The sequence below is a fragment of the Leiobunum rupestre genome, chromosome 9, assembly GCF_980474605.1.
Source record: "Leiobunum rupestre chromosome 9, qqLeiRupe1.1.hap1, whole genome shotgun sequence".
Classification (NCBI taxonomy): domain Eukaryota; kingdom Metazoa; phylum Arthropoda; class Arachnida; order Opiliones; family Sclerosomatidae; genus Leiobunum; species Leiobunum rupestre.
In genome coordinates this window covers 29,326,994-29,354,588 of record NC_143392.1, presented here as the reverse complement: position 1 = coordinate 29,354,588, position 27,595 = coordinate 29,326,994, and the positions used below count along the sequence as shown (strand labels likewise).

General features: G+C 35.4%; 2 protein-coding genes across 3 annotated transcripts in view; one reads left to right on the top strand and one right to left on the bottom strand.

Moving 5' to 3' along the window:
• Window positions 1-4,510: 4,510 nt before the first annotated feature.
• On the bottom strand, window positions 4,511-6,238 carry awd (nucleoside diphosphate kinase). The gene is made up of 4 exons (XM_090157639.1): window positions 6,083-6,238; window positions 5,376-5,490; window positions 4,994-5,208; window positions 4,511-4,813 (listed from the first exon to the last, which is right to left on the bottom strand). Exons 1-4 carry the CDS (start codon window positions 6,178-6,180, stop codon window positions 4,690-4,692), a joined length of 552 nt encoding a protein of 183 aa, XP_090013765.1. The 5' UTR covers window positions 6,181-6,238; the 3' UTR covers window positions 4,511-4,689.
• A 7,629-nt stretch (window positions 6,239-13,867) lies between these two features.
• The window catches only part of LOC149927090 (tyrosine kinase receptor Cad96Ca-like), a 63,210-nt gene continuing 49,482 nt past the window's right edge, over window positions 13,868-27,595 (top strand). For both annotated transcript variants that reach the window (XM_090159110.1, XM_090159109.1), the window contains exon 1: window positions 13,868-14,254. In XM_090159110.1, the coding sequence (XP_090015236.1) occupies window positions 14,182-14,254 (73 nt within the window). In that variant the 5' untranslated portion in view covers window positions 13,868-14,181. The remainder of the gene's footprint in view (window positions 14,255-27,595) is intronic.

Here is a 27,595-nt window from a genome sequence, read left to right as displayed (position 1 = left end):
ATATTTTTCGAAAAAATATAATACAGAAAGGAAGTTATTTTAAAAATATTTCAATTTGTTTTATTAAATCGCCAAAGTTTCACAGTTTTGAGCGATTAATTGGCAAAGCGCGACTTTAAATCGACCCTTTGTGCAATAGGGGTAATAATTAAATTTAAGGTCTATTTTAAGTCGGATAATGGTCGGCATACCGACCATAAATAGTCCCAAAAAAGGATTTTCGGTTTTAGTGTCGAAAAACGTTCGGACGTTTTTAGGTCGGCATTTGGTCGTCGACTATAAAGCGACTTTTCGACCGTACCCCGACCCTAAAACAACTTCATGTGCTACAGGAGAACCTAGTCGCGAGAGAAGAGTATCGTCCTTGCGCGAGAGTTTCAAATGAAGTATAGCGCTAGAGCCGGGAAAAGGTTTTGCCTCACGAAGATGCCGCACTACCTACTGGTTTGCCAGTCCGTACTCCACTCAGCTGAGAGAGCCCAACGACACGCACTCTTTATTTCTACAAGAGTAGGCGGGAGGTGAAGTCCACTCTAGAAGGGCGCTGGAGCCCAGTGACCGAGGCGAGACGATCGGCCGTCTCGTTTCCTTTAACTCCCACGTGACGTGTGCTGGACACTAGATTAGAGAAACCGGATACGGGTACTTATCGCAAAGCTCCTGGATACAGATGGCCACCGGATCCATCGACCGACTTAGCAGTTGGGTGAGTGCGCTTTTAGAGTCGGAACAGACAATTACCGGCGAACTCGGATGTGTGGACGCGTAGGATAGAGTCATCTGGATGGCAAAAAACTCGACCCGATTGATAGGATGACCTGAGTCCACTAAATTAACCACACCAATGTTGAGGGAGGGAATTGCGAAGGCAGCACCCGCGACCCCTGAATCGGGGGAAGCCGAACTGTCCGTGTAGAAAACCATCGCCTCCTTCACGTGAGGTTCGAGAGTTTCGAAAAACAAGTTCGGAGTTATTGTCATCCTTAGGACTGGTGAGCCAGCGCGAGATGATGGTCGCCGACGGAGGGGCCCATGGTGGGGTCGCTGCAGTGACGAGGTGTCGACTATAGTAACGTGGAAAAGCCAATCAAGGAGAAAAGGCAGCCTGTTCTTTGGGAAGCGATGCTCCAAAATCTCCAAGGAAGCAGGGTCCCGGCGCAGTAGAGTGCGGTAGAAGTCCAGAGTGTCCGCCGCCCCACATGGAGCAAGGGTGATTAGATCCATATAGTATCTCCTGTTGCTTAAGGGCGGAATGGCCACTTCGGCCTCCATTAAACCTAGGAGCAACAAACACAAGGAGAACGGAGCTAGCCTTTAAACACGCTAACGAAGGGTTGTGTACGAATTTCATTGGACGAGCGTCACGAGCCTTTACGCTGAACGTTTTACGGGTGGGGGGGAGACAATTTTCGAATTTTCCCCTTCCGACGGCAGCAGGCGGTAAAGCGTCTAGCCAATGAAAAACGTACACAAGAAAATCCACGTTTTTTGACGGGTTGCGTTCTCCTTGTGTGGGGTGTTGTGTTTGTTGCTCCTAGATTAAACTGATAGGAGAAGACGGTGGAGTCCCGAGGATGACTCGAAGGGACGCATTTTTAACTTTATCTAGTTTCTTGAGGGCACAAGCGGGCACCGACGTGTAAAGGGGACTAGAGTAATCCAGTCTGGAGCGTACCAGGTGTGTATACAGAAGTCGCAAGACCTTACGACCTGCACCTCACTGGGTACCCGAAACCGCTCGCAGGAGGTTTAGTCTTTTCATCGAACAGGAGGAAAGGTCCTCGATATGGGGAATCCAAGAGAGACGGTCATCGAAAAGACGACCCTGTCGTTAGGTGGCGATGTGTGTCCAGCTTAGGATAGCAGCTGTGGAGTTAGTGGCTTTGACGTTATCATGATCTAACCAGATTCATTATTGTCTGCCCCAAATCTTTTATCTCTCCGCCGGTCTCCAAAATTCGGAATATTGTCTTGAAAACTTTTGACACGTTCGTCTTTAATAGTTCTTTTTATAAAGTAACGTGGCCTTCTTGTTTGAATGTGGCTCTTACGTCACAGTCTCTTACTTTTACAAGGCTACGTGTGCGTGCTACAGTCGCTAGAGGAATTATAATAGGGCTGCGTTCAACAACTCTAAAAAAGCTCAGCGCTGAGCTCAACGGTCAGCAGTTTTTTGCTGAACGGGTTTTTTGACTTCCGGTTTTGACGTCACGTTTATCATCGGAGACTCAGCGGAAACATCGGCCGAGCGAGATGGTTTTTCCATTGCTCATCGGTGTCGTGACGTCATTCGACAAAGTTAAAGGAGGGGTAGCAGACGATATTTTGTTCGTTAAGTCAGCGAACTATAGAATCGTAACAACTTTAAATTTTTGTGACGTACCGTTGATTAAAATAACTAAACGATAACTCAACGGTTTTTCTCCGTTGATAGCTGTTGAACGCAGCCTTTGTCTTTCTAGCGCGCGTGCAAGTCGCTCATGTTCAGAATATACTAATAAAGCTGTCTTGTGACGTAAAAAGCAACATTTTAACAAGCTGGGCAAAATAACTTGGGTATTAGCCTAGCTGATTATTATTATTATTATTATTAACTTTTTATTTTATAAAATCAACCATTGTTTGATGTTACTGCGCAATTTTAACTAAAACAGGTGCGACTCCAGACAAACAGGGGCATGGTCTTGGGTTTTTAATATTATTAATTTATAATAATTTTTGGCGGCGTCGGGGTCTACTTCACCCGCCGAACACTTACTGTCTTAGCTTGGATAATCCAAGGTCTTAAGCCCCATTTTCATGCTCGCTGGTAGCGGGTAAAAATCGACAAAATCCGCTTCCGCTACACACTTTTTCACTTTCCGCGTCGATCTGTTTCAAACAGATATTTTAGATTAATTTTCACGCTTGCGAGTGGCGGATGCGAATTTTGACGATTTTTATCCGCTACCAGCGAGCATGAAAATGGGCCTTTACTGTGGCTTCCGAAACCAGCACAGCTACTGGTTTGGATCAGACGACGGATCAATTAGAAATTTAACTAGTTAGTTAGTGGTTTTCAGTTGTCGTGAGACTGCGGCTTTAGAGCATAAAGGTGATTGGGGGCTGAGCTTACTGTTACACGTTGATAAAAATGTATTTCGAATCACCCACTTTCCTTTGAACAGTTACAGTTATGTTTTAACCAAAAACATGTCCTTAATAGTAATACCATAAGTAACATAAGTACAATAAGTATGACACTTTCTAGTGCTTTAATGCTAATTTTCTAACCGAACCTTTTTTCGGCACTGATACTCTCTTCAAGCTGTGACTTGGACTCGCGACTTACCGTTATGGATGACTACGTTTTGATAAAAATTTAAGTCTAATATCGGAGAGCACGTTCTCTATTTGCGAGGGGCTTTGGCTTTGTTTTGAAGCCCGCGTGTGAATCATGGGTGATAAAAAAACATGAGCTCGTGACGCTGAGAAAAACTTTTTTAATTTTTATCATATTAGCCTAATATTCCGTCTGTCTATCGGCAACCAGATATTTCGGCTTAGTGGAAGTCTCGCGTATTTTAGACACTAGTGGGCTCTGTGCTGAGAAAACATCTTGATTACGAAATAACTATGAAAATCAGTTTCGTTGTAAATCTCGTTAATTGTCATACTTATTGTTATTTTGTTACTTATGGTAATACTTATACCTAAAACAGTTTCACTTTCGTTAATAGTATACCAAGGTATTAACTAAGGATGCACCGATATATCGACCTATTTTTCAAATATCGGTATCGGCCTTCAGCCAATACTGATATTAAAAAAAATTTTAAATAAGAAATTTCTCGATTAACTAAATATTGGATTTGTGATCGGAAATATGTATCACGTAAAATGAAAAGAAACATATTCAAATATGCTCTTGCAAACTTTTTTCAGGAAAAATTAGAATAAAATGGTATGACAGTGTTCTGAACCACCTTTTATAATGATTTTATTATATACACTACTGTTATGATAGATAACTTTGTTAATATCGGCCGATATCTGTGCATCCTTAGTATTAACGCAAGTTTAATTTAGTTTAAGATCTTGTGGTAATATTATAACATACTAATCTTTGGAATAACTAACTTGAACTGAACCAGTCGTGCAGAACAGAACTAGTACTGTAGTAGACGACGCGAGTAAGCTAAACATAATTATTCCGGTCATTGTTTTCTATGGTTGCCGGCTGATAGCCAGATGTAAATAGTTTGTATATATAATAAAACTAACTATGTTTTATACCGATTGCCTTTATTCATGCATCAAGTTCTAAATCTAACAGATCTTAATAACCCCAGTTGTAGAGAGCATTTCAATGTTTGATGCCTGAACGAACAATTAATTTATCTTTTAACTAAAATCTTGTAAACTATGTACCAGGTTTATATACAGTAATTTAAATCTATTCTAACCAATATAGGCCTATATCCGAGTGTTTGATGATAATGTTATGTAAACCAGATGAAAATAAAACAAATTATTTAAACAATGCACTTTATATAATAAACCAAAAGTTAGCAAAAAGGTTTCTACAAAAACAATTGGAAATGAACACGATTTTAAACAAGGAACATTGAAATTCTTATAAACAAATTGGAACTTTTATAAAAAGTGCAATGCAAAAATGATTGGGTCCTTTTTCCATTTGTTGAAAAGCTAGTTTTCTTCGTAAATCCAGCTTTCTTGGGCCGAAGTCCACTTGGTCAATTCTTTATCGGTAAACCAAAGAGCGATCTCTTTATTGGCGCTTGTGACTGAATCGCTTCCGTGGATAATATTCCTAGAATAAAATCATACACAATTAGGTTAATTTTGTTAAAGCAGTGGCGCTATCAAAAATTTGACAAAGGGTTGGGTCAGACTTCAGCAAAATTACCGAGCGTGCATTGTAAAAATGGGTATAATATATTATAGTTCAATGGTCTACACTACTAGAGGGTAAGTAACTTAACATTCTTACCTGCCAACTTGAATACACAAATCTCCGCGAATGGTGCCAGGCTTCGATTGAATTGGGTTGGTTTCACCAATTAAGACACGGCCAGTCTCTACAGCGTTCAAACCTTCCCAGACCATTGGAACAACGGGACCCATTTGCATGTACTTCACGAGTCCATTGAAAAAAGGACGTCCAGCTAAGTCGGAATAGTGTTTCTGAAGGAGTGCTTCATCAGCCTGTTAGAAAGTGCGGAATAATCATGAATTAGCACATTTTTTAAGAGCCATTGTTAGATTCTTTTAAGAAATTCCATTCAACTATTTTAGTTACACCTACAAGCTTTTTAACATTGGAGCGATTTGGTTAGCTATTTTTAGGCTCCGAAAGAGGCAAATAATTTTACCTGCATAAATTTCATGGCGACTAATTTGAATCCCTTTTGCTCAAATCGTTGGATGATTTGACCAATTATGCCACGTTGGACAGCATCTGGCTTCAACATGATGAAAGTACGTTCCCTATTCAATCAGGGAAGTATTAAGTTTAAATATAAATTCATTATAAAATAAGAAATATACCAACAATTCTGCATTCAACTAACTTTTAAAAACGCAAGTACGCCTATTAAAATAACCCATTATCTGTGGGTTTCACTGACTCTCCCATGCGTTATTGTGTAACTAATCCGAAAGCATAGCTAAATAGATAATATCCTGTTTAGAGCTTAGGTGGAACACAAGGTCTTCTTACAATTGTTAGTCATATAAGTTGTAAGGTAATCTTGATAGAAGTGGAATCGTTCCATGGATGATTTAATTATCATTAGTGACTTACCCATAAAAGTCAAATTCAAAGAAATTACCAATTATAAAAATTTTTTAGCTAAATTAAGCTCACTCTACAAGTTCAACATACAAATAATATTGTACAGGCTATATCTCCCTAATATTTGATCAACGTGTCTATCCAAGGCTTAGCCGTTTGTAGACTGTAGACAACATAACATACAATGAAATAATGTAGGTATATACAAGAGGAATAAGCTAAATAGACCCCCATACTAGGAATAAAAGGTTCAACTTATTCTATGGATTAAAGAAACGTTTATACCTTTGAGCAGCCATAGTTACAGGAGAATTGGTGGAATTACTAGCGACTTGACCGACTGACTCGTTGAGAGAATGAAGCACGAGAGAGGCGACAATCATGCCGGCAAGGGGGAAAAAGGCTTCCCTTTAATAGATATGCACCTCTACATTACTACTTTTACGCTACATCCCTGAATCCCGATTGGCTGACGAATTGCTATTAAAATACATTTGCCTAGTCTATGATAAAACCATTGTGTTCGGAATATTAATCTAGAGATCCAATCAAAACGTCGGATTTCAGTATTTCACGAAACAATTTTTTTTAAAATAAGAATACTGCCGTCTGCTCCCAAATGACGAGAAAACTTTATCATTCTACCCGTGGCGCCGTCTATCTCTCAATGGTTCGTTCAAATAAGACGAGTTTTCCGGCAAAAAGATTTTTCTTTCAAAAATAATGGATGGCGCCACGGGTCATATGATAACGTTTTCTCGTCATTTTAGAGAAGACGGCACATTCGTTATTTTCAAAAACTTGTTTCACGGGGAGCAGATTTGATTGGATCTCTAAATTAATATTCCCAACTCAATGGATAAAACTAAACACTCGGAAGATAGTACTACTTTGTTTGCGATATATTCCAAACTTAAAAAACACGAAATTTGATGCGTTACATAATTCTCAATAATTTAAAAACAATTACTTGTTAAAATCAAGTTGGGTTTTAAATAACTAATAACAATACCGGCACAATTTATGGGAAACTATCGCCATCTATATTCATATAAAATATTTAAAAACATAAAAACATAGATGGCGAACTCAATCGATTTTTTTATAGCTAATATAAGCCGGTTAATTTAAAATAACAAACAAACGCATTTCTTAAATTTTGAAATGAAATATTTAAAAAATAAATGCCCAAGTTTAATTTTATTTAAATGCTTTTTTTATTAAATAATCTATGACTTATACTATGTTATATTCATATTTTAAAAAGTTATTTAAAAATTAGATATTAAACTCGAAAAAACCTTTCATTTAACTGTTAATTTTATCCTTTCATAGAAAAAAATAGATAAAAAATGGGATAATGGGTTTTCTTAACCAAATCAAAGGGTTTTGTGGGATTTTCCACTTTTTGGGAGATTTTCGATCGCCAGTTCAAAATACCCACGAAAAGTTTGCTAAAGAAATATTGATACTGCCTTTCGAGAAAAAAGAAAGTACCCCGTTCCACCTGTTCGGCAGCTTCGGCTCGATAACGGTCCTAATTTTACTTTTAATTATCATAAGCCACTGTACCCACTCTTAGTCCCCCTCCATTTTCATCTGCTAAGCAGACGCTTTATTGAAAATCCAGCAGCAGTTCATGAGCTTCTCGCATTTGCCACTACGTGGCTCTATGTAAACTGAAAAGGCTAATTATATCAATTGCACTAACTTTAAGACAGAACCCCGAAATTTCAATCTCCACAATTCAAAAATGTATAATGAATAAAATGGTAGAGTTGCTACCTATGGATAAGCAAGGAGGATAAAGAAAACTAGTTCTTTAAATATGACATTAATAATTTTTCCAAAAAACAAAAACAAAAAAAAATACAAAACAAAAAAATAATTTAATTCGGTCCCAAAACATTGTACCAGTTTTCCGAGGAGTTTTCGTGAATATATAGGGGTTGTGGCTTTTGGGCGGTTTTTCACCGAAACTGTGGGATTTTTAACTTTCGAACATTGGCAACACTGGCCCAATGCCCAGACTTGTAAATAGTGGATATTTTTAAGTGAGTCCACTGGACCTGGACCCCTCCGCCGATCTATTTTTTCGACGAGTCCAGGATTGTTCCCTCTTTTGCTGCCCCCTCGGTTACGGCGGGCGGGGGGGGGGGGAGACAATTTCCGAATTTTCCCCTTCCGACGGCAGCAATCGCCAAGGCGTCTAGCCAATGAAAAACGTCCACAAGAAAATCCACGACTTTTGACGGGTTGCGTTCTCCTTGTGTGGGGTGTTGTGTTTGTTGCTCCTAGCCTCGGTTAATGATATATGTTATTTAATCTCTCTTATCTCTTTAGCTTTATTCCTCCATTTTATATTCGAAAATATATGTCACCTAACCGGGTTAGCACTATACATTTTTTATTGTAATTATATAAGAAACAGTCCGAAATCGAACTGCAGCATTATTTTATTTTATATTCTCAACATCAAAGTTTACATATTTTCATATATAATCGGGATCGGGTAAATTAAAATGCTCATAAATATTATCACAATTAATTTAAGTAAGGTTTTTGCTTCTTGTTAATACATTTGGTGTGGAAATTTGAATATCTACGATTCCTAATGCAGTCATTGATTTCCTGGGTGTGCGACTCATTATATGATATTGTAAATTGGACGGCATTGATCTTTTTCATGCGGTATGTGTCACAACGTCAACTGGAAGTCTACGAGTCATCCACTACCAAATGTCGAATAAAGATATTCTACGTTATCTTCATGAAGGGTGAGTGTTGAAATGAAATGAGCGTTAAAGATGCGGAAACTATTTCGTAAGCGAGAAAAATACAAATACCCTCTGTAGATATTTCTTTAATTAAAATTTGCTTCGAATTATATTCAACGGATAAACTTGTACTGTATAAAGGGTTAAATTCAATTGTACATTGTTTTAGTACGTCTAACTCACCTTAGCCGTGTGTTTAATTTCTATCTCTATGGTGTGTTTACTAAACATAGATAAGCGTATGTTAAATTAAAAAAATATATGATTAAAGTCTAGGTCTCATGCCTCAGCCTAATTTTGCGATTGCGAAGACTAGTTTATTTAATAAACAATATGAAGATGTAACATAATAATTTACCTCTACACTGCTATTTCAATTATCTTCAGAAACTAAAATAAACATTCACGAGTTACGACTTCATATTCCAAAAAACCCAAAAAAATAGTTTCAATAATTCATCGATAGATGGCGCGTCGAACGCCATAATTCCCCTGGGCCGCGGGCTGGCAGTTCATACCATTAATCCATGTCGTAACGGTCCCACACATATCGCTTTTAAATTGTAACCTATGTAAATAATCCGTGGTGATATCAAGAATATTATGTATATACATGTATGGCAAAGGACAGTGTGTCAGAATTTATAGCCCGGTGTACCTAGTAACATAGACCATACCATTGGAGGCCTATCATCATAGTGCCCTGCGCCAGCGCTCACCTAGCCCGGACAGGTGACAAATCCAGCATGGGTAGTAGTACCCTACTACTGATGGTCGCACCTTTGACGCAAGCCACTTAACCCAGCAGAAGGTGCAGCAATGGGTGGACCAATCCCCATTTCGCACACAGCAGTGTGATTAAGAATGGATGCTGTAGCAACTCCAGCCGACACCCTACCTCCACAGGTAAGGAGTCAAACCCTTTGGAGAGAGCTCCTACAGGGGAACGACGAGCACATAGCAGTCCAAGTAACCCGGCCGGAACCGGAGATCCCGGTGTTGTTCCAAAAGGCCGAGGAACAGGACCGCCGTGCCCGCATATGGAGGCCCACTGCCCCACAGCATTCTACCCAATCCGCTGAGGTGGCCAGTTTGCACGGACCTCTCCGTTAGCCTGAGCCGAAGCTCAGGATCCAGCCCAAACCTGACCGAAGTCGGAGGTGGAGATAGGACCATTGGATCGAAGCTAACATCTCCCAGTGCACCACCGCCCTTACGGGTTACAAGAGCCGGACCCCGACTCCCCGGTAAAGCCACCAATTATTACACACTCTGACCCATTTAGGGCCTATATGGCAAAGGAAGCTAAATTTAATCAGGTATTTGGTGTGGAACACCAAAGATTGCAGCTCTGGCCGCTCTTGCCTTTGGCTTTAGAAATGTTTGGCGCCACTGTACCGGGAAATTTGGAAAATTGTAAGGGTCTTCCATTAAGATTGCTTTGCAGGTTATATTCCCTTTTAAACTATTTAATGATTTAGTGGACTTTAACCTAAATTGTATATCCCGTGTAAAAATATTGTTTAAAATTGCTGTAATTTATGTTATTGACCAATTTACAAACGATCCAATCAACGCGAGGGGTACCTATAAGTACCGCCTTTCTTATTTCAACGCTAACGACATCTGTTTGAAAAAAGAGTTACTACACTTGATCTAATAAAGCGTATCTCCAAATTAAAGTTTATGGTTTTCGAGTAGGCTCCTACCCTTAAATGTCATTAAATAGGCTCGTTATTTCATTTGCTCCTTAAAAATGACGTAAAGCTATAAGGGGACGGGGTGCTTCCAAACATATCATTTAAATGTTACGTCACATGTCATAATTCTATATCAGAACCTAAATTTGAAATTGCTTTAACTTATAGTCACAGTTTACTAATTGTTTTCATTATTCATAATATTATGATTAGTTTTCTAGAGGTAAAACAGTAAATAAATATAAATAAATAAATAAATATTAGTAGAAATTATGTTTAATTCAGAGAAAACGGCATGGTATTAGAAGATAAAACTTTATTTTAAAAACGTTTCGAGCTGAGGCTCTTCTTCAGTCGTTCGTTAGTTTAATTTAATTATTTTAAGGTTGATGGTACTTTTATAATTGAGTATTTGTGACTTAATTTTAGGGGAGGGGTTACTCTTCGTTACGAGGGGGAGAGGACGTGTCGAAAGAAGCGATTTTGTTGCGTTACGTAATTTTGCTACATCAGAGCCAAGGTGAAGCAAGTCGAGATACGTGGTTTTAATAATAATAATAATAATAATAATCAGCTAGGCTAATACCCAAGGCACCACCTTAGGCCTAAGTCATCAAGCGACTTTTGAAGCCTTTTTAATTCCGGTGGCCGGGTTACAATGCGTAGGAGGGTGGTGGCAAGCCCTGCATGCCACGAGATCGAGCCAACAGCTCCCTACACTAACTATTACCGTTAACCTCAACAAGTTTTTGGAAATAGATTCAAAATAAGAATCCAACTCTTGTTTTTTTCCTTAGGCTGGCCCATTTCTGAAATTTTAATACCGGTTGATACCTATATAAGTGTATGTACGTTATTAACTTCCTATTGTTCCCACTTTATTTTTAAAATAAAAAAGTAGTTTTTTTGAAAAAGGGGTTTTTACACTTGCTGGACTTTGGCCCTCATGTAGCGTTTCGTCACTGCCAAATTTCAATTAGCAGACGATCTCGAGTAACTCTACGTACCACAATGTCTCTTGACGTAACGACAGCAGTTTCTGCAAAATAAAATTTTCAGCGCCATCTGTTGAGTCGTATCGTAGATAACCAAGTCCACGTCATGACATTAAGGGGATAGGTACAGTCACAATATAATTATTTACCAGCGAAATCTAACAAATGGCGTAGCTACCCTAAGCCCCCCCCCCTTGCTACGACACTGAATCTAACGCATAGAATGTTTTGAAAAAAGTAGAAGTTAACTATATATACATTCTAGTACAGATAGCGATTAGCGAAGCGTTGCTGTTTGAGCACTTACTCCATCTAGTGACAGAAACCGTCACTAAAAACTCCTAAGGCTAAACTTTAAGCCTCACCCCCTTCAATAGAGTGTTGTCGTCTGAAACCCTGCGACGTCACCATTTTAATTTGCCTATTGATAAAAAACGGTAACTGTCATGGCGGCCACTATTAACACTACAGCTGTGACGTTACAAGTTTTCAAAATCGTATCAGACGACAACACTCTATACCTTAAGGAGAAACTGCAAATTTCTGTCATTATAGGATCAGATTCCCCGTCGCGTCGTTTCGTATCTGATAGAATAATTCTATGTGTATTCTAGATTTTTTTCAGAGCAATTTCTTGATTAACCCTTTAGTTATTTAAAGTTGAAATCTTAAACCATACATTTTGACAATGATTAACTAATTTTTGTACTAGAATGTCTTGGGTTAAATCGATTTATTTATTATGTTAAATAGGTAGGTAAAAATTTACTTGTTCGGATTTAGAGAAACCCTGTGAACGCTTAGTAACATTTTCTGCCGCCAGATGGAGTACGAACTCCCTCAGAATCACCTGTTATGGCGTAAAGTAACGGGCAAGTAAATAGAGTTTAACCAGAGGCTAGTAAGAGCCTGCACGGTTCGAAAAATCTTCTCCATCTATTTTTGTACGTTATTCTTATAAGAAATCGATTTAAAAACTAGCAAAATATTTAGTTTCAAATTGCTTATTCAAGTTTAAGGTTTAAAGAAAAATATTTAAAGATTTAATAAACAAATTCGTCGGAATTTAGGATATCTAAGAAATTACTAAAGAGTTAACAAAAAATTGGATTGAATTTAAGAATTTTTTAAATAGAACTAAAGAGTTAATAAAAAAATTGGTCCGAATATAAGATTTTTTAAAAAGGACTAAAGAGTCAATCAAAAAATTGGTCTGAATTCAAGAACTTTATAAAAAGAATAAAAGGGTAAATAAATAAATTGGTCTAAATTTAGGATTTTTTAAAAAGACTTAAAGAGTCTATCAAAAAATTGGTCTGAATTTAAGATTTTTTAAAAATTAATAAAGAGTTAATAAAAAATTGGATTTAATTTAATTTTTTTTTAAATGAATTAAAGGATTAAAATAAATTAGTCTGAATTTAATACTTTTTAAAAGGACTAAAGATTTAATAAAAAAAATCGTCGGAGTTTAAGATTTTTAAAAAGAACTAAAGGTTAATTAAACAATTGCAATGAACAAATTTGAGAATACCTATCATAAGAATTATTGTACCAAAAACCAAACGGCGGGGAAACTGATAAAAACTGACATATATAGAAGAGTGTCCTTTTAAGATATCACGCTTAGGTAACTCAAATAACAACTGTAAGCCGGCCAAATTCAAATTAAGCGTGTTAATATCTGTACTAGAATTTATATAAACATCAAAGCTTGCAACAGAACCAGGTAAATTTACCATAACGTATAAAATAATTTGGGTATTCAATTTAAATAAGTTACGCGTTAATGTTGCTCAATGTCAAGAAAGTTCTGTACGTATTGGGAAATGCTGGATTGTGCTACAGCGTAGAAAATATAGAAGAGGAATTGCAACTCTAGCTTTAACCAAGGCTCTAAATGGGCGTTACTATTATTTCTCGTTAGTGAGCAATTTTTGGAAGCTGCTGAGTGGAAATAGGCTTCGAGCGCCATCTGCCTTAATATCCGCCAATTAAATATGTGAAGAAATAGCAGAAGACTTTTGAATTTCTATGTTTTTCGGTTGAACATTCAGGTTTCAGCAGTTGCGCAAAGAGAATTTTAAATGAGCAGACAGCTTTCATATATTCAATTTAAAACTCGGTCGGTAGGCGGCGATACTTATGACCAACATTTAAACTGCGCACGAAGCGTATAATGGTGAAGCTAATGCTATATTCACCGAGCTGCCAAGCTTTTCCCTTCCAATTAATTTAATCCACATCGAAAATGCATCGCAGCCCGGTTTTAGAGTAATTGAAAACTGGTTTCAAAGTCCTGAATAATAAATAAATTCGAACGAAAAATACATGGCAGCCCTGTTTAAATAACGTCTGCCTCATCATTGTTCACTTAAAAACTTCCAAAAATCACCCGCTTGCTAGATATATTAAAAAGGCCCATTTAAGCCTTGGTCAAAGCTAGAGTTGTTAATCCTCTTTTATATTTTCTATGGTTACAGGTGGCTAGAAACTCCCCGAACACGCGGGGGCGCTTTTAGCGAGACGCAAAAATCTTCCTTTTTCTTCCTCCCCTCCACCTGACGCGAGCGACAGTCTCTAAGCCAGGCGTTTTTCTGCCGTTAATTTCTCCGTAGAAGAGTTTTGGCCTCGACGTTAGTAGGACACGTTCGCGCCGGTCGCTCTTAGCCCGTTTAACGCAGGGATGGAAGATGCCATTATGCGGATACCTTGACCACCAAATCGGACCTTGAGGAATAATGGATGTCATGCCAGTAAATAGTGGGCTATAATCAGTGCGGGATTGAAATTGTGGTGTGAAGAGTTACTTTCGGTCCATCTCGGATGCGACGTGAACTTGTCAGAACTCTCCGCTCCGTACGCGCGTTGAAGGTGGCCTCAACAGGCTTTTATCGCACCCCGCCGGTTCGATGGCTCGGTTTATTGGGATGCAAATGACATTTCTCCTGACAAGTTTGCTTTTCTTTCCGGAAATATTAGCGGGTGAGTCTTGTTTTCGTAATTTTTGGAGGATTTAGCATTTTCGTAAGGTAAATGGAATGGGGAACTTAAGGAAGTTCTGTACATTTTCCGCGATTAATTTTAAAATTGCAAATTACGAGGTAAAACCGGATACCCGACGACGAAACACTTGCGGTTGGACAATATTATTGCCACAATGCATTTTAGGAAATTAGAAAGGACCTAGGAGTGGTTGTTTTAATAACAACGTTGCAGGCAGTGAACTAGTAACTATTTCTAAGTACTATTAGTATTGTCTAGCCATTGTTAAAGCATTTCACAGTCGAGTACCCGGTTTTATCCATATTTTGCAGTTTTAAAAAATCATTGGAGCAGGTGTATAAAAACACCTAACTTTACAAGGCATATTTCAATCGTATTGTGACATTTTAAAATTGTTAGCAATGACAGAAGTATATAATCTAACGTTAAAGATAAGTTTCCATCACTCTGCTAAAGATTTTCGCTTGAAACTGGATACTTATCTCGTACGAGTATACACTTCTGGTAATAATTAATGACGAAAAACATTGAAATTCTAGTTCAGCTAAATATATGGTTTAAAATTTGCATTTAGTTTTACCAATTAGTCTGCGATTTATAGTTGTTTAAAAACGTTTACGAGTTCGAACTTGACTGTCCCCCTCTGCCAAAATGAAAGGACCCCTTAAAACCAAGTTCTTCCTACACTCGGAAAATAAATAACTTGGAGCAGGCACCACCCACAGTGTCGCCTCAAGATGTCTTTTGCTTTTTCGGGGCGTTAGCGATTTTCCAACTCGTCCCAATGCTATGTATAGCCACTAAAACGGTTAAAAATCATTAATATTTTACGTTTCAAACTGGGAAACCGAGTTAATGGGTTTTGGATTAAGAAACGAAACTACCCACATTTCGTTCGTTTTCTAAAGAAACATAAAACCCACAAAGGTAACTATTTTTTCGTTTTTGCAGAGGTTTTGAAGTAATCGATTTAAAATCTGATTTTTTATTCAATTTATGTATCTTTTCGTGGCAGTTGGTTCAATAATTACCAATAATTTATTTTTAAGAAATTGATTAAATTTAAATGTGGTTATTTTTATTTTATTGATTTTTAAGCGTATGGTTCGTGTTCCTGGCATATTGATCAGTGATTTTCGTGCGTAACGAAATTTATCAGGGCTCGTACACGACCTGGAATACCTGGAAAAGTCAGGGAATTTGAGAATGATTCCACATGGTCAGGGAATAGTCAGGGAATTTCAAAATGTTCAAAAAAAAAATCCTGCAAATAAATTTTTCAAAGATGAATTAAAAATATATAATAAATATTTTTCAAGATTTTACCTCAAAACATTAACTTATTCTACAAAAATGGTCAGGGAAATTTGGCAATTTGGTCAGGGAAAACCTGGAAATGCCAGGGAATTTAATTCCGGAAATTTTGTACGAACCTTGTATTATTAATTTGTACATATTATTAAATGTGTTGAAGTATAATATATGATTTAAAAACAATCGACTTAAATCAAAATGATTCCGAATTTTCGATTTGGATAAATTTAAAATCAGTTTTAAACGTAAACTAAAATTGGATTTAATATTAATTGAATTAAATAACTATTTAATTTGCTCTGAAGTGGTATTTAAAAAAATATTTTTGTACATTACATGAGGTATCAAAGGCGATTTAAATCGATGATTTTTTAAATAATTTTATTTGCGATTTCCGATATGAATGTGAACGTCATGTTTGCCAGTAGTTTCTAAGCTTGATATCAACGCGTTTGCGTTTCACCAAGGTGTGTGTACCGTGTCGAAATACTTCAAGGTCAAATGAGTACTTTAAAAGGAGTGGCTCTTCCAGGTGCACCTGACCCATTGTTAACCCTTCACGCGATAAATTATTTTCGCGAGAAATGTTAAAATGTCATTTTTATCTAGGAATTATTTATAGAATATTATTTGAACAAAGAATTTCAGAATTTCTTTTGGGCTTAACATTTTATATATGCCAGACGCACTATAATTTTAGTACAAGTCCCAAGCCCCCAGAGGTCCTTTAAAATCATATATTTTCAAAAATGCCCTATAACATCCTATAATTTAGCAAAATCCCCAAAAAGTCCTATAAACTCCTATAAGTTTCATATTTTGCCAATTCAAATCCTACCCCCTCAGTCAGTTAAATTGCTAGGTGTATCTAGAAATCGACGGAACAAATAAATTAACCGGCAAAATTTCGATTAATCATAAAAATTTTGGTTAACTGTTCATTTATGAAAATTTTATACGAATAAACAACGATTTAACATGCAAAATAATGTTTTTTTTTCTGATATTTTTGGGATAATTGTCGGTTATGAATAAAAATAAATAATTGGATAATTTCTTATTAAAACGCCGATCTCTAGATTTATCTGTAGGATAAACTCATACAAAGTCATTCTAGTCTATACTTTTGTTATTGTTAACGTGTTTAGCTACTAGTATATTTTTGTGATAAAATGATTAAATAGTTTATATTTTTTAAGTGAAAATCAAAGATTTATTTCAATATATATTTTGTTTTTAAATGCATAAAGTTAGTAAATGAAATAGCATATAATCCTATAAAATCCTATAATTTTGAAAAAATAGTCCTTTAAAGTCCTATATTTTTAGAAATATAATCCCATTTTTCCTATAAAAAATTGAAGATTTGAGTGGGGTGCCCTGCAAGTCTGTATGTACGAGAATTTTCGAATTTAATGATAAACCCGATGAAATTACCTTTAAGTATTATTTTTTGTATTTCTAAATTATTATTATTATTATATTAAAAAAGATATCCATAAATTTCATTTAAGACCAATTTATGGTTAATATTCCTATGAAATTAAAATTGACCGTTATTTTTTATTTAGTGTACGATAATTTATTTTTGTGAAATCGATAATGTTCTGGTCTAGGTACTAAAATTCGATTTATTCCAAACTTCTCTCCAGTCCTATTTTCCAAAGTTTTTAGTCCATATCCGTTAAACCCTGTATATGATTTAAAAATTCTTTTTACTTTCAAAGATTTCATCAAGATGATAGCGTTTGGTACAATTCGGAAACTTGGTAGTTAGGAAAACGTTATAAATTTTCTCCTGATTAAACATTTTATCTAACATAATTTCCTCCAAAAATTACCGTGATTAAATTCCAAATAGAGTGGGTTAAACGTTTTCCCTAAATTTATTTCTTTGTACGAAATATGTAAACTTTCTTTTTTTTCTGTCGTAATAATATTCTTGAGAAAAAAGGGGAAATTGAAGAATTAACCCATTAATAGGAAGTATTTTTCGCTAACTGTCCCGTTATGTAACATCATGTCGGAAACTTTATTAGATTCGACGTTATTATAATGAGTGTTCACTCTTCCTTGTCAATTTTTGGTCGTCTTCAGCATTTTTCTCGCTTCCTACTAAATTCGATTTGTTTTTTACCTTTTAAGATAGAACCCAACCCCCCTTTCCTTGGTACCCCGGGCCTAAAAATGCCGAGAGCAGCGCGTTTATTCCACATCTTCCACATCGCTGACTGACTGGTTTTTGGTTCGGGTTCGTTGAATGTTCAAACGGAAAAAAAATCGAAGGTAATCGCTCGGAAAAAATTTGGTCGTTTTCACTGCATCCAGCTAATTTTATTTCAGCGATGGAGAAATATCCGATATTTATAACCGACTGGAAATATCATTTTGTATTGCACCATTGAATTTTTATTTATGTGGATTAAATTTAATTTCGTGTGGGGTGGCGGAATGGTTAGCACTTTAGACTCGCAGCAAGAGGGTGAAAACTCGGAACAACTTCTTCCGCGTAAAGGGGTTTTCCCTCGAGTTCTTCGGTTTCCCCTTTCCATAAAAACTTGTAGAGGTTAACGGTTATTGGTAATAGTAAGTGTAGAGAGCTGTTGCATGGCTCGCGTGACATAATGGGCTTTCCACCACCCTCCTTCGCGTTGTAACCCGGCCACCTGAATTAATGGCTTTAAAAGGCGATTGATGACTTGGGCCTAAGTTGGTGCCTTAGGTATTAGCCTAGCTGATTAATATTATTATTATTATAATACTTGGTCGATTTTTGTAAATAGGTGGGTTTACTGATGTATAACTGGGAAGTAAGTCACAGGGGCAGGGCGATGTTAGAATTTTGTTTTTAATTTCAGAAGTTCTTCACTAGTACGTTTTATCTACAATTTAGGAACTATTGGCGCCATCTCTCGATTGAAAGAAGCTAAAAAAATTCGAGAGTAAAGCAAACGAACTGTGTAAAACCGACCTATTAATATAAATCCATATTTGGACCTCGAACGGCAATCTAATGTTAGGTATTCCCGAGTCCATTCCAGTCAATTTTCCAGTCGGGTTTTCAGAATCCCAATGGGGTTTCTAAATTTTCGAAATATACTTTAGGGATTATCTCCGCTAGAAATCACTTAGCCAACAGCGCCTTACACTCACTATGCGTTACGCTGAATGGGGAAACGAAAGACCTCGAGGGAAAACCCCTTTATCCGGTGGAGAAAGAGATTTTCTAGTTCTCACCCAGTGCCATCTAGGAGCAACAAACACAAGGAGAACGCAGCTAGCCTTTAAACACGCTACAAATTTCATTGGACGAACCCAAAGACTTTATAATGCTTCGCGAAGCATTATATAGTCTTTGGGACGAACCTTTACGCTGAACGTTTTACGGAAAGGGGGGAAACAAATTCCGACGGCATCAGGCGCTATAGCGTCTAACCAAAAAAAAAAAAAAATTCATACAAAAGTCGGCGAAATTTAAAAAAATTCGTACAATAGTCGGCGAAATTTTAAAAAATTCGCACAAAAGTGGGCGAAATTTAAAAAAATTCGTACAAAAGTCAGCGAAATTTCAGGGAATTTAATTTTGGTTGCAAATAGCAAATCTTTACTAAATTGTGGATTAAAAAGAAACAATATTTTGGCCCAAAGTAAGTCAGGGAATATCAGTGGAGATGGACAGGGAAAACCTGGAAAAGTCAGGGAATTTGAATCTAAAAAAAGTCTGGCAACCCCGTTTCAAGATTTGGAAGTTAAATTTAAGATTTCCAAAATCATTTTTATTTAGTGTACGGAATTTTTGTTTTAAAGGCCTCGTCTGAAAAGGGTATAACGCTTTAAAGAGTTAACGCGAAAACTAAGTTGAAAAGCTGTGGAGTTTATTTGCCACGAAGCCGATCTTAGCCGCGACACTTTTCAACTCTTCAGCCAAAGGAAAATCTCTCGGTTGGCTAACCACCACCTTTTTCAGAAAGGCTTATCTGAATTATAGCTTTCCGATTGTGTACCCCGGTTATCGGACACCGTACGAATGTTTATGGATGCGGGGTAAAGTCACCTTCTTCGTCTTATTCGGGGGCTGTTCGGTAATTGGTTCCTCGATTTGAATATATTTATTCCGTGTTCGGCGACTGTAACATAAACCCGGGCTAAACAATTGGCCGTGGCGTTTGAAGATCAGTCACCCGCTCGCCCGACAAAGAATCCCGTCTCGAGTCCTCCGCTGGTTCTTTCTGATGCGTGGCCTCGCGCTAACCACTACACTTTATCGTCCCGTCAGATCTTACGCTTTTTAATTGTGCGCCTGTTTAAGTCATTTCCTGGCTACTTTATTTATAGAGAACCAAAATTGACTTGTTGATGATTTTATTTTTAAGATTGTCTACTTAAAAAGGGAGTTTTCCCCCTAGTTCTTCGGTTTCCCCTTTCCATAAAAACTTCTTGGGGTTAACGGTAATAGTTAGCGTAGGGAGCTTATGTTCCCCTTATGTATGTTCCCCTTATGTATGTTCCCCTTATGTATGTTCCCCTTATGTATGTTCCCCTTATGTATGTTCCCCTTATGTATGTTCCCCTTATGTATGTTCCCCTTATGTATGTTCCCCTTATGTATGTTCCCCTTATGTATGTTCCCCTTATGTATGTTCCCCTTATGTATGTTCCCCTTATGTATGTTCCCCTTATGTATGTTCCCACTTTTCCACCACTTATTTTCCACTTTTCCACTTTTCCGCCACTTATTTTCCACTTTTCCGCCACTTATTTTCCACTTTTCCGCCACTTATTTTCCACTTTTCCGCCACTTATTTTCCACTTTTCCGCCACTTATTTTCCACTTTTCCGCCACTTATTTTCCACTTTTCCGCCACTTATTTTCCACTTTTCCGCCACTTATTTTCCACTTTTCCGCCACTTATTTTCCACTTTTCCGCCACTTATTTTCCACTTTTCCGCCACTTATTTTCCACTTTTCCGCCACTTATTTTCCACTTTTCCACCACTTATTTTCCACTTTTCCACCACTTATTTTCCACTTTTCCACCACTTATTTTCCACTTTTCCACCACTTATTTTCCACTTTTCCACCACTTATTTTCCACTTTTCCACCACTTATTTTCCACTTATTAACCACCATTTACAATTTTCGAAAAAAGTGGTATTTTTAGAACACTGCTAATTGCAAAGAAGATATCAATTTGATCCCCGTTCATTCCCGCAGTTTCCTCACCGTTCAATGGTTGAAAACCGTTACCATTCATATTTCATAAAAGCTCTTCGGAATTTTGCTCAACCATTCTATTAAATAGGTTGTTTTTTTTAAATACAGTCATAATTAAAACATTTACATTTTCGAAGCGAGAATTCCCAATTTAATTTGGGTTACAATTCGCAGTCCTCATTTCCAGGTTAATAAAATGAACTAAAAGAATCTAACTTCAAATTTCGTTTCCCCAAAGATAAACATTACCTTCAACTTGAGAAATAAAAGAATTTCGCGCTGGCGTAAGAACCAAACTCATTTTTTTTATACGTTGAACTATTTTTTTTTGGTTTATCAAAATTCTCCGCTGAGAAATTGAGGCTAAATCGGTAAATCCCAAACGAGACAAGTCGTGTTTCTTAGTTTGATAGGATTAATGTTTTTTTTTCCTGGTACGTGCGACAGTAAATCCAGAATTATAACGCTATTGTTTCTGGGTAACAGCAACTTAATTTCTAAAAATAAATAAAAGAAACGTTGAATGTGGGATTAGGTTTCTCAAAAATATAAACTTTAAATTGAAGAGATTTGTTTTTGTGTCAGCCCTTTACATCGTAAATATTTTAAAATTTTAAAATAGAAATGTTTAATTTATAGTTTAAACACTCTTTCTAAATATCGTAAAAAATGTTAATATCTAGTGTAAATTGATAATATCTAGTGTAAATTGATAATATCTAGTGTAAATTGATAATATCTAGTGTAAATTGATAATATCTAGTGTAAATTGATAATATCTAGTGTAAATTGATAATATCTAGTGTAAATTGATAATATCTAATGTAAATTGATAATATCTAATGTAAATTGATAATTACATTTTAGGTTTAGGTCGGAAAATTTTCCGCGGAAACGTTTCCGTATTTTTCCGAAAAATATTAAAAACTTTTTCATTCCATGATTTGTCTAATATATTGTTTGCAAATTTAAATAAAGCGGCATTTTCACCTCATTTTTTCTAATCTAAAAGTAAAACTAAACCTATAGACTAGTTTAAACTGGTTGAAATGTAACACTATTAATGTTTTGTAGTATGTTTACTGATATTAGTCATTTTAAATCGATAAAAAGTTTAAAACATTAAGTAATTTATGTTTAAATTTTTTATTTTTCCGATTTGCGGAAAATTTTCCGCATTTCGGAAAATTTTCTGGAAATTTTTCCGCATTTTATTTTTCCGGAAAATTAACAACCCTAGGTTTAGCCGTTGCCGTTATATAATCAGTCTCATAATTCATTAAATTTAAAAACAAAGCTTTACTTTTTTAAATCAATCTACTACAAAATTATTCCTTTTAATTTGTCTATTTTAAAATTTACAACATTTACTCTAATATTGAAACTAATTTAAAATAAATATCTTCTCAATTAAAAATTATCGTACTATTATTTTAATAATTATGATATTTATAATTTTTGGATATGTATCATATCTAAAAAATATTGTTGTACATTTTGAGGAAATTGAAAATGTTTATTTGTTCACAATTTGAGTAATATTCATTTAACCACTTGTGAATCATTATCCAACCATTGGAGGAATTGAATATACTTATCCGCGTGCTTCACAGATGACAGAACTGGTTTTGGTATAATATAGGTGTTTTCCGAAGAAATTGATTGAATCTTCTATTTTTCTAGCAAACGCGAAACCTTCCCTTAATCATCCAAACATAATTTCATAAAACTTCGAAAGAGGTAGAAATAACTTATTTGCATAATTCAAGGTTCTACGTAAATTTTCCTTAATTGGCAACGACTCATCCCCATCACAAAAAAAACCTTTTTCCACGGATCCAAGGGTAAAAATTCGGAAACTTTGAATCCGAAATACCATACGGCTGCGTTTTCACATTCGGAGGGAAAAAATATAGAAATCATTATATTACGTCGAACGTATCAGGCCTTTTTCAGCGCCTTTATTAAACCTAAAAACGTGTAGAGGCAAACGTCGTTAGGTTTAAGAAATACCTTGAATAAATGCTGATATTCTCTACGTATTTCAAGACGTACTCGGGTCCCTTAACCACTAAGTATCTAGGACTATAATATCAAAGAAAAACACAAATGTAGAAAGAATAACTTTCTCACGAGTTTGACCTTCGCCGGGCTGGTTGCATAAGGGATTACTTATTATTATTTTAAAATTTTTGGAAAAGGTATATATATTTTTTAATGTATATACTTTACGACATTACCTAGTATTGTGTTGAAGAAGAAGGAAGAGAGTGAAGGCTACGGTATTTACTGGTTACGACAAAGTCGAAGCTGTATTGCAGTATCTTCATTACGGTAGATGAGGGAATCCAAGGTTAAATTAAGGTATAATTGACTAACGGACTGAAAGTGAGAGTTATGGCAGTCATTATTGGCGAATTTTATTTTTGTTCTTTGGCGCTTTTCGACAATTATTATTCATTCTTGATGAATGACTTGGCCATGAATCATACACCGTCCCACCAGTTTGAAGCCCACTTTGACATTATTGTCTCAAAAGTAAGTAAAGTCTCATTTGAACCCGAGTCAGGGCCTTGTAATGTGCAGGGTTGCCACACGTCAGGGAAATCAGGGAATTTAAAAATTGGCCTCAAACGTCAGGGAAATGTCAGGGAATTTTAAGAATTTGTAAAAAGCCAGGGAATTCAATTTTCTTTTGACACTTTTTGAAGGTAATGTTACTCTAGATTTATGACAAATTGTATGCTTATCATTTATTACCTTTAAAGTTTGGCTAATTTTTTCAACATTGCAATAACCTTTTTACTGAAATATAAGTCATTAAAATTTATTAACTTCTGATAAAACTAAACTATAAAATAAAAATAAATAAATTTTGGACTTAAAAATTCAGGGAAAATCTCTTAAAATGGTCAGGGAAAACAGGGAATAGTCAGGTGATACTATTTGGGGCATTGAACGAGGTAAGGGCGTAAACTGGCCGCAAAACGACGAACCAGAGAGCTTACAAAACATTCCGCCAGAGTCGCTAGTATCGTCTGACCCTACTTTCCCAAATTCCCACCCAAATTTCGAACTGTGGGCTTGTTGGAAACCAAGAGGGAACAAGGTTCAAATTAGAGACTTTCTGTTAATTGCTATTTATTTTAGGTACTATTTAGTAAATGATTGTTTGGTTAAAGGCAAAAGTATGTAGCATATCTCTTTATTCAGGGTTCGCACAGAACCTGGATATCCTGGAAAACCTGGATAAGTCAGGGATCTGTAAAATGGAGGGAAAATGTCAGGGATAAGTCGGGGATTTAAATAATTTCGTAGAAAGTCAGGGATAAGTCAGGGATTTTAGTTAGTCAACCAAACCACACATTAACAAAGAATTTTTTAGCCAAAATAAAAATGTCCAAAAATATAACCAAAAGGTCAGGAATATTGCCAAAAAGGGGTAAGGGATAACCTGGAAAAGTCAGGGATTGTAGATAAGAAATTTTCGTATTACTCAACTTAAAATGTAAATATTACTATGCCTATGAATATTTTATTATTGATAAACCACATTTTCCAAGTGTTGCAGTTTTAGTAAATCAATATCTGACGTATTTCGTTAAGTAAGGCGTTCTTGCAAAATACATTTGGATTTGGAAAAATCAGTGGTATATCTTTGAAGGTAAATGTTTACAGCGAATAACATCAACAGTATAATGAGTTGGATACCTCTCTCGAAGAGTTATTTATATACTTCTGGTTAAACCAAAAGGAAATGTCTATTTCCAATTGGGAATCGTTTGGAAATCATCATCATTATTATTAAATATCAATATGTACAATTTATCCTAAAGTTTTTAATTTGTAAAGTATTTAAAATTTATTAATTATTAAAAAATACTGTTATAAATTTATAGAATTAAATATCAATATGTACTATTTATCCTAAAGTTTTTAATTTGTAAAGTTTTTAAAATTTATTAATTATTAAAAAAATACTGTTATAAATTTAAAGAATTAAATATCAATATGTACAATTTATCCTAAAGTTTTTAATTTGTAAAGTTTTTAAAATTTATTAATTATTAAAAAAATACTGTTATAAATTTATAGAATTAAATATCAATATGTACTATTTATCCTAAAGTTTTTAATTTGTAAAGTTTTTAAAATTTATTAATTATTAAAAAAATACTGTTATAAATTTATGGAATTAAATATCAATATGTACTATTTATCCTAAAGTTTTTAATTTGTAAAGTTTTTAAAATTTATTAATTATTACAAAAATACTGTTATAAATTTATAAATATGTACGATTAATCCTAGTGTTTTTCAATTGTAAAATTTTTAAAGTTTTTATTATAATAGTAAATATTAGAAATATGTAAATACGTTTAAAGCCTGTTTCGTTCTAAATTTGGACAAAAACCACGACATTTTTCGTTATAATATTCGCTTGATAAGTGGGCCACGTTGTAACCTGAAAATTAGGAACACGCATTAAGTTTAGTGACCGATTGGGTCGCGTACATGGAACATTATAGCAAAATCAGCGAAATAGAAAACATACACCTCCCAATAATATTTCGACAATCACTTTGTTCGACTTGGGGGTTCACTATTGCATTAACTTTCTTTGTGACGGCACGCATGATGTAATGTTATATTATATCCTCATTTTCGGAGACCAAAAATAATGCGCGTGGAAGGGCATGCGTTGGGGTTCCTAACCTTCCACAATTATGGAAACCTATATTTTTTATTACTTTTTATCTTCTATAAATTTCGTAAGAAAGTTACCAGGCATATAATTTCCTTAACAAAGGAAAATTTTAGAAAAACACGCGATCCCAGTAAACTTAGATTTTTTGATTTTTCTTGTACTATTACTATGTGATGCAATTGTATTTTAAGCTTTAATAAACATATCTTTGATAAAAAAAAAGTTCAGTCTTTTTACCGTTATTTTAATGTTTGTCTCACTTTTCGGCTGTAATTTTATAGCTACAAACTTCGTTTCGCTACAAAATGTGGGCGCCACCATTTTAACATTGCCAATTGTTTGTTAGTAAACGGTATGTTTTGTTCGCTCCTATTTGCATATAGCAAAATACCACTTATTACTTTAATTTGAAATATTTTAAATCGCCAGCAAGGAGTTCGATTTTTCGTATATAGCTGAGGTAAACTACGTGAAGATAGTATATTTCAAAATATACCAATATTATGAATAGAATGAGGTATCATTATTGCACTGTATTCAATGGTTTGTTCAAAACTTCTACCGGTAAAAGAACATGTATTTGCATTTATATTAGAAATCCGGCTCATAATCAAAATACAGGAAAGCATTATAACAGAAGCTTGTAGAATGGCTGTAGGTAAATCACGAACGACAAATCAGATGTTTCGGCATGAAACAAAAATTTCTCAAAAGATTTGAGAAATTGAAGAACTTGAATTGAATTTGTTTTATTGAAAGCAATCATTTAGGGATTACTTCGAGGCCCTTTATATTTCGGTCAGTTAAATATTGGACGCCGATGAAATGAACTTATTTTCGATCAAGTAAAGTATATTGAACGCCGATGAAATGGAACCATTGTCGATCAAATGAAGTATTGGACGCCGATGAAATGAACCCATTGTCGATCAAACGAAGTATATTGGATGCCGATGAAATGAACCCATGGTCGATCAAATGAAGTATATTGGACACCGATGAAATTGACCCATTGTCGATCAAATGAAGTATATTGGACGCCAGTGAAATGGACCCATTGAAGATCAAATGAAGTATTGGACGCCGATGATATGCAACCATTGTAGATCAAATGAAGTATTGGACGCCGATGAAATGGACCTATTGTAGATTAAATGAAATATTGAACGCTGATCAATTAAACACATTGTAAAATAAATTAAATATTGATCGCTGATGAAATAGGACTCATTAATTGTTAATAAAATTAAATACTGTCTATCAAATTTAAATGAAGTATTGGACGCCCATAAAATGAACCTACTGTCGGTCAATTTAACTCGATCAAATTTACCCTAGTCATATATTTGCTCCACCCTTTTTTGTCATATACTGTATTAAAAAATCAAAGTAAAACCTGTATATCAAAAGAGTTTACACAGTCTCACTAAAAGGGCAAACTTCGCTTTGCAACCTGAGCTAGCAACTGCTAAACCTAAAACATCCAAGTCAATATATTTCACGGTCTATTTAAACATTCAGATAAAGGTCTATTCAATTCTTAAAGAAATATTAAATTAACGAACCTTTGCAAAAATCGTGCGTTAATGACGAACTGAATTTCCAATTTAAAGGTGTAACTGAATCGTTACAAGAAAGTTAATAACTGATATAAATCTTGATATTCAGATAGAGAAATGGACCCATTGTTAAATACGCAATAGGAGGACTTGAATAAAGAATTTGAGCTTCAGACGTCCGACTGTTAACGCGAAGGCTTTCACGGCTTAGTCTACAGGTTCATTGTTGATTTGTTAAAGAGCGTAACGCCAAATATCTCTACGCCTATCGTTTAAGGTCAGGGTTTTGAATTGAACTATTTTCACAAAACCACGCAACAGTCAACGATTGTTCAAAAAAAAATTAAAATACAAACCTTTCCCCAAAAAAATGAAAGTGGCTAAAAACTCAGAAGAGAAATCGTGCTTCTGCAATCCATACCTTTTCGAACTTTTCGACCTTTTCCCTCGATACATTTTTCAAGATTTATTTTATCAAACGCTCCCAGAGCTAGTGTCCTACTTAGAAGAAACGCCTGCCCCG

Bases quoted from the DNA above. Each gene is read 5' to 3' on its own strand.
- awd (XM_090157639.1), bottom strand. From the start codon at position 6,180: ATGATTGTCGCCTCTCTCGTGCTTCATTCTCTCAACGAGTCAGTCGGT. The intron at 5,491-6,082 runs GTATAAACGTTT...CTGATTGAATAG, and splicing joins GTAACTATGGCTGCTCAAAG to GGAACGTACTTTCATCATGT. The intron at 5,209-5,375 runs GTAAAATTATTT...ACTTTCTAACAG, and splicing joins TCGCCATGAAATTTATGCAG to GCTGATGAAGCACTCCTTCA.